Source organism: Schistocerca americana, chromosome 6, assembly GCF_021461395.2.
Source record: "Schistocerca americana isolate TAMUIC-IGC-003095 chromosome 6, iqSchAmer2.1, whole genome shotgun sequence".
Classification (NCBI taxonomy): domain Eukaryota; kingdom Metazoa; phylum Arthropoda; class Insecta; order Orthoptera; family Acrididae; genus Schistocerca; species Schistocerca americana.
The window spans coordinates 91,613,874-91,621,890 of NC_060124.1; the positions used below are offsets into that span (position 1 = coordinate 91,613,874).

Here is an 8,017-nt window from a genome sequence, read left to right on the forward strand (position 1 = left end):
ATTAAGAGGCTGTGGGAATGTTGGCATAAGTGGTTGGTGTCTCTAGTTACCTTAACTGCAGTTGATTGGTGGGTTGATGCAGAGAACATCATTATCTTGAGACACGGCTTAAAAGTTATTACCAAGCAATCTATTTTCATTTGTTATCTGTTTTTATGTCCTCCACTGTAATTAATATCCCTTGTAATTACATTTATAATTAACTCTTCAATTGTTTATACCACACAACTTTCTGATTTTCAGAATTTAAGGCCTTATTTCTAAATTTTATGGATAAAGCATGAGATTTGTACTTTCATTGAATGCTAGTAACCAAATACAAACTGTAATTAATAGTATAATACAAGAGACATTATTGTATTTAAAGTTCGGATTGATTTTTCTATTTAAAACTACAAATAATACTAAAAAAATTATGTAACATGATATTGTATTTTATACCTTATTTGGCTGTAACATCAGTTTCTTTACATTTTGTAAATTGTAATTATAACATCAAAATTGTACAAAATTAATAATGGGTTATTTTGAAATTTATTGTTAAAATTCTATATAAAGTGATGCAGCAAGACTGCAAGTTAGTTGTTGAATTGTTGTTTTGTCAGTCAGCCAAAGAGATCTGTGAAGTATGTCAATCAGTGTTTTGTTAACGTGGCGAGTATGAAGACTCTTGTCCCAAAAACAAGAAATGCCCAGTGTGATTCTAAATAAACAAGAGCTTAGGTGTGTGGACTCTCAAGTTTCTTGGCATATGGCTTGAAGAAAATCTTAAGTGGGAGACTCACACAAATTATATCTCAAAAAAGCTATCAACTGTGTGTTACATTTTAAGGATACTCAAAAAATCAGTCACAAAATCTGTTCTCATACATATATATTATGCTTACGTCCACTCTGCACTACCGTATGGAATCATATTTTGGGGGAACTCATCTGGGGGTAGATATATTTTCAAAATGCAAAAAAGGCAATACGCATAATATGTAACCTAAGACATAACGAATCATGGAGACAACATTTCAAAACAAATGGCATTATGACACTGCCCTCTGCTTACATTTATAATATCGTCTCATTTGTCAAGTCATACCTGTTAAACAATGACTACACATTAAAATTCAATGGAGATATTCATAACTATGCAACAAGGCAGCAATCTGACCTACATATGATTCAGTCCAGAACTACATGCTACCAAAAAAGTGTTTTAAATGTTGGGATGAAATGTATAATAATCTACCAAATGAAATCAAAGCAACAAAGAACCCAAGAGCCTTCATGTGGCGGCAGCACCGTCCAACGCACGAAGGGCTGAACTACTGCACTGCCGACACACGCAGGGGCAGCTGTACCGTTATGCGGAATTTCGGCAACGGTGCGTCGCACACCGGACCGCACGGGAACAAAGCTGCCACCAGTGCGAGCTAGTCGACGCGACGCAACACACGTCTCCCCAGTTCTTCCGCCGCGGACCACGTGCGTCGAGTCAACGTGACTCCGCCGTCAATGCGTACGCGCGGTCGTAAACGCAGTCGCCGTTAAATTGTCTTTCGCTTCTTCGCGGACGTTACGGCGCCTCCGGTCGCGCCAAGAGCAGAACATTCTGTGACGCGGCCTTTTGTCTCGCTCGGTCCACGCGGTCGCGCCACGGCTCGTCACTGGAGTGTGCACCCTCCGGGATCGGTGACCGAGCCGTGCCGCCAGTGCAACGCGCCTATATAGGCAGACATTAGCGAAGTATATTATTTGTCATTTATTGTAACGGCAGGAAAAATAAATGTGTCCTGTCCAGAAACCGCTTTAGTCATTTATTGCCACAGAGCCTCTCCCATGAGCATAGTGCGTGGGCGCGGCGATAAATGCCGGTTCATTGCACATGATCGACTGTAAGCGGAGATACAACACGTTCCCGCTTCACTGGTGACCCCGACGTGATCTGAGGCTAAAAAACAAGTGGTGACAAACGTTCGTCGGTACGAGAGACGTGGAACCGCGAGTAGGCTTGCGCGCATACGCCCGCGCCGAACAGTGCTCCGTAGTAATTTTTTTTTTTTTTTTAACTAACTTTTTTTGTATTGTTTTTGTGTGCGTATATTTTGATCGCGGACTGCTTAGTGTTATTTTTTTCTTTTCGTGTGTTTCCCTTGTGTTATTTTCACTGTGTGCTTTCCTCTTGTACGAGAATTCGACTCTGAACTAAGATGGCGACACTAGAGGAGTTGCGAAAGACCGTCGAAGAACTGCTCGCACGCAACACGAGGCTAGAGAATGAGCTACAGGCACGGACTACACGCGCGGACGCCGCGCAGCCGCAGACAGCTCAGGACAATGTTGGCGCGCAAATCCCCGCCACACCGACGCCTCCTACGACCGCCGGAATGCCGACAAGCGCTGGACGGGCATTGATCAGGCTGCCTCCCTTTTGGCCGCGCGACCCTGTGATGTGGTTCAGCCAGGTTGAGGCGGTATTTATGAGCAACCACGTGACCTGCGACCTGGCGAAATTTGGGCACGTGGTGAGCCAGCTGGACCAGAACTATGCGGCCGAAGTGCGGGATATAATCACCGCCCCACCGACGCAGTCGAGCTACAAACGGCTCAAGGAGGAGCTGATCCGGCGGATTTCGTCGTCAGAGGAACAGCGTGTGCACCAACTGCTGCGGCAAGAGGAATGCGGCGATCGGAGGCCCTCGCAATTCCTGCGTCACTTGCGGAGCCTCGCGCAGTCCGATATGGTGCCAGATTCGCTGTTGCGCACTATCTGGGTGCGCAGCCTCCCAGCTCAGGTGCAGGCAGTGATAGCCGCACAGACGGAGATGCAGCTGGACGCCGTCGCTAACTTGGCCGACAGGGTGCACGATGCGCTGACAACGGCGCCTAGCACCGCGGCTGCGGCAGCTTACGACTCCGTCCCCCCACCTCCGTGGCGGCCAGCGCCTCCCGCACCCGCATCGGATGCCGACCTGCACCAGCTAGTGCAAAACTTGACGGCACAGGTGGCAGCTCTCTCGACGCAAGTCGACCGGTTGGCGCGCTCGCAGCAAGAGGGCAGCACGCGCCGCAGCGGCAGCAGACCGGGCGACAGGCGGCGTGGCTCGCGCAGCCGGCAACGCAGCAACAGCCGCTCCAACGGTACCCCGCCGACGTCACAGCACGCACAAAGCGGCTACTGCTGGTACCACGCCCGCTTCGGCAACAAAGCAACCAGGTGCCGCGCTCCTTGTTCGCACCCAAACGCCAGCTGCGACCGGACCTAGGCGCACCCGGCTGCAATATGATATCGAAGCGTCTGTTTGTTGCGGAACGGGGGGCAGGCGTGAGGTACCTCGTCGACACGGGTTTGGACCTCTCGATCTTCCCCCGTTCTATGTTACGAGACCGCAGGCGGGCCGAGGCACTCTGCCTTACAGCGGCGAACAACTCCACGATTAAAACTTACGGCACACACAGCCGCAATATAGATCTGGGCCTACGGCGCACGTTCTCGTGGACTTTTACCGTGGCCGACGTCAATGAGCCGATCCTGGGCGCAGACTTTCTCGGCCACTACGGGCTACTAGCCGACATCGCAAACGGCCAGCTCATCGACGCCACGACTAAGTTAAAGATAGCGGGACAGTGCCGGCAGGCTGCATACTACAGCGTTAAACCCGTGAAGTGCCCCGGACCGTACGCTGACATTCTGGAACAATTCCCCGACCTCACCCGCCCAGCCGGTGCACCGAGAGACATCAAACATTCGACGGTGCACCACATAATAACCACACCCGGACCCCCCACATCGTGTCGCCCACGTCGACTCGCGCCGGACAGACTCGCAGCAGCAAAGGCAGAGTTCGAGGCCATGCTGCGGCAAGGCATCGTGCGACCATCGAGCAGCCCATGGTCATCGGCGTTGCATTTAGTGCCCAAGAAAGACAATTCGTGGCGCCCGTGTGGGGACTATCGCGCCCTTAATTCGCGAACGGTGCCGGACCGATAGCCAGTCCCACACCTTCAAGACTTCAGCTACGCCTTGGCGGGCTGCGCGGTGTTCAGCAAGATTGACTGCGCAAAGGCGTACACCCAAATTCCGGTGGCGCCCGAAGACATCGAAAAAACAGCCATCGTAACGCCCTTTGGGCTTTTCGAAAGCCTGTTTATGACTTTCGGTCTTCGGAATGCTGCCCAGACTTGGCAGCGGTTCCTGGACGGCGTCTTGCGAGGCTTGCCATTTTGCTTCGCGTACCTCGACGACATCTTGGTGTATTCCAAGTTGCCCGAACTCCACCGCCGCCACTTAACGACCATCTTTCAGCGCCTGAGTGAAGCCGACATCGTCATTAACCCCGCTAAATGCGAGTTCGGCGTGACGGAAATTGAGTTCCTTGGCCATTTAATTACGCCCACCGGATCGACACCGCTACCGGAGAAAGTTAAGGCAATACAGAACATGCCGCGTCCGCAGACGCACAAAGAATTATGACGCTACCTCGGCATGTTGAACTTTTATCGTCACCTGCCCAACGCCGCAGCGGTGCAAGAGCCGCTGACTAAGGCGTTACAAGGTCCTATCTCTAAAGGGAAGACCCTCGTGAATTGGACAGACGCAATGGAGCAGAGCTTCACGGACTCAAAAAGGAATCTCGTGGAAGCGACGCTGCTCGCGCACCCGGTACATGACGCGGACTTAGCTGTAGTCGTGGACGCCAGCCAGGCCGCCATCGGCGCGGCGTTACAACAGCGCGTCGGCGGGAGTTGGCAGCCTCTCGGTTTTTTCTCCAAAAAGCTTTCCGATTCGCAACGTGCTTGGAGCGCTTATGACCGAGAGTTGCTTGCGGTGTACGCGGCGGTGAAATACTTCCGACCGTCCATAGAAGCCCGACAGTTCATCATTTTCACCGATCACAAACCCATTACCCACGCGTTCGAGAACAACCACACTAAGTGTTCACCGCGCCAACTCCAGCAGTTAGAGTACGTGTCGCAATTCACGACTGACATTCGACACATTTCGGGGATAGACAATATCGTCGCCGATTGTTTGTCCCGAGCGTGTGCCGTTATTTCACCCCCTGTGAACTTTGAGGACGTGGCCCAAGTACAGGAGAGTGATGAAGAACTGCACCGCTTCCGTCACGACACTTCCAGCGGCCTGCAACTGGAGCTGGTGCCTGTCCCCGGCTCCGCACGGAAGATTTGGTGTGACACCTCAACCGGCACGCACCGACCGTTTCTCCCGGAGAAATTCCGACGCAGTGCCTTCGACCGTGTCCACGGACTGTCACACCCCGGCACCAACACCACTGCGACGCTCGTGGCTGCGCGTTTCGTCTGGCCCGGGCTTCGGAAGGACTGCCGCGAATGGGCGCGCACTTGCACGTCATGTCAGCGCGCCAAAGTCGGGAGGCACACCCACGCACCCGTGGGCACCTTCCCGGACGCGACACGCCGATTTGCACACGTCCACGTGGACCTCGTCGGCCCGCTTCCTCTCTCACAAGGCAAGCGGTACCTCCTAACAATGGTGGACCGCTTCACTCGCTGGCCGGAAGCAACGCCCGTCGCGGACGTCACAGCCGAGACCGTCGCCACCGCATTCGTCGACACCTGGGTGGCACGCTTCGGATGTCCCAGTCACGTGACAACTGATCGCGGCCGCCAGTTTGACTGCGCGTTGTTCACGCACGTCGCCAGACTGTGTGGCACCCGGTTACACAGGACAACCAGCTACCATCCGGCGTCGAATGGCATGGTCGAACGGTTCCACAGGACTCTCAAAGCCGCTCTAACCTGCCACGACACCTCATGGCCAGAGGCGCTCCCACTGGTGCTGCTCGGCCTGCGAGTCACGCCGAAGGAGGAGATCGGCGCGTCACCTGCCGACCTCGTTTACGGGCAATCTCTGACAATCCCGGGCGATTTTGTCGAAGATGCAAGTCTCCCACGTGACGCCGTGGCACCCACTCTGGCGGAACGTCTGCGCAGTCACATGGCCGGCCTCCGAGCGCACGCACCGACGCGGCACGGCACTGGGAAGATATTCGTCCACGCCGACCTGCAGCGCTGCACGCACGTCATGTTGCGTACCGACGCAGTACGGCCACCTCTCCGACCGCCCTACAGTGGACCGCACCGCGTGATCGCCCGAGGAGACAAAACGCTGGTCCTCGAGTGCAACGGAAAGCCGTCGACAGTGTCAGTCGAGCGCGTCAAACCAGCCTACGTCTTGCCCGCTCCATCAGCCACGCATTTCTTCGACCCGGCAGAAGATCTGATCACGGACGACACGCCCTCTGCCAGCGGTCAGACGGAACCCGCACCCGGAGCCGCCGGTGACGCACAGCCGCAGCCTGCTGTCATCGCGCCGCCACGTGCGCCTCCCTCCACCACGCCCAGGCAGCTGGTACGGCCGCCCGGACCGCGCCCACCACAGGCGCACCGGTCGCCCCCACCACAGCCGCCAGCGGACTACGTCACGCGCGCCGGCCGCCGCGTCCGATTCAAACGGCCGTGCTGCGTCGCCAGCGCGCCACGACACCCAAACCGGCAATCACGCGCCCGAGCCACCGAACGCCGTCAGAATTCGGCGCCCACGAGCCGCCGTCCGCTGTAGAGACCCGACCTCCAGCTGCAAGTGCCTTCGGCCGGTAACTCCAGTCGAGCGTTCGTCACAGCTCCTGGACCCGCGTTCGCGTCTTTTGCCTCCGCCGCGTCGGGCGTTGAGGCCGGATCGGCACCCGCGCCAGCTTACCTCATTCGCTTCTCCGTCGAGCTCCGGACATCGCACACCACACCGCCCGGCTTGTCCGTAGTAGCTCCCGGACCCGCGTTCGAGTTCCGACGGTACCGCACTCGCGCAAGCGCCTTCGAGACGTCACCACCAATGACCTGCAATGCGCGCCTTCACGCGCATCGCTACGGACAGTCGCAGCCAGTGCCTGCTGCCGCTGTCACTAGCCGCCACCGCGAGGACACGCCCACCGCACGCTCGCCGGTCTGGCGCGCTGACGTCACGGGCCGCCGCCCTTCCGACGCCGACCGACCCCCGCCAAAGCTGCCGCACTGCCATCACGCAGTGCACGAACTTTAAACACACGCACGCCACCGAACGATCACCGCGTTTTCGCAGCTACGGAGCTCCGCTCTCCAAGGGGGGATCTGTGTGGCGGCAGCACCGTCCAACGCACGAAGGGCTGAACTACTGCACTGCCGACACACGCAGGGGCAGCTGTACCGTTATGCGGAATTTCGGCAACGGTGCGTCGCACACCGGACCGCACGGGAACAAAGCTGCCACCAGTGCGAGCTAGTCGACGCGACGCGACACACGTCTCCCCAGTTCTTCCGCCGCGGACCACGTGCGTCGAGTCAACGTGACTCCGCCGTAAATGCGTACGCGCGGTTGTAAACGCAGTCGCCGTTAAATTGTCTTTCGCTTCTTCGCGGACGTTACGGCGCCTCCGGTCGCGCCAAGAGCAGAACATTCTGTGACGCGGCCTTTTGTCTCGCTCGGTCCTCGCGGTCGCGCCACGGCTCGTCACTGGAGTGTGCACCCTCCGGGATCGGTGACCGAGCCGTGCCGCCAGTGCAACGCGCCTATATAGGCAGACATTAGCGAAGTATATTATTTGTCATTTATTGTAACGGCAGGAAAAATAAATGTGTCCTGTCCAGAAACTGCTTTAGTCATTTATTGCCACGGAGCCTCTCCCATGAGCATAGTGCGTGGGCGTGGCGATAAATGCCGGTTCACTGCACATGATCGACTGTAAGCGGAGATACAACACGTTCCCGCTTCATTCACACATAAGTTAAAAAAAATATATCTCTTGAACCAATGCTTTTATGCAATTGATCATTTTTTTGAAAGGGGTTAAAATTGTAAACAAATTTATAATAAATGTTCAATTAGGTCTGAAAATTATATACTGTGCATGTCTATGAAATATACTGGATTATTTTACTATTACTATACAACATTTGTATTTACTGTTTTGTTAAAGATAGATAATTTTCTCATTACAAAATAATGTAA

General features: G+C 54.8%; 1 protein-coding gene across 1 annotated transcript; it reads left to right on the forward strand.

The window, feature by feature from the left end:
* Nucleotides 1–2,201: 2,201 nt before the first annotated feature.
* Nucleotides 2,202–6,595, forward strand: LOC124619986 (putative uncharacterized protein ENSP00000383309). Its single transcript, XM_047146649.1, has 3 exons — nt 2,202–2,330; nt 2,997–3,192; nt 5,913–6,595. Exons 1-3 carry the CDS (start codon nt 2,202–2,204, stop codon nt 6,593–6,595), a joined length of 1,008 nt encoding a protein of 335 aa, XP_047002605.1.
* Nucleotides 6,596–8,017: the final 1,422 nt, after the last annotated feature.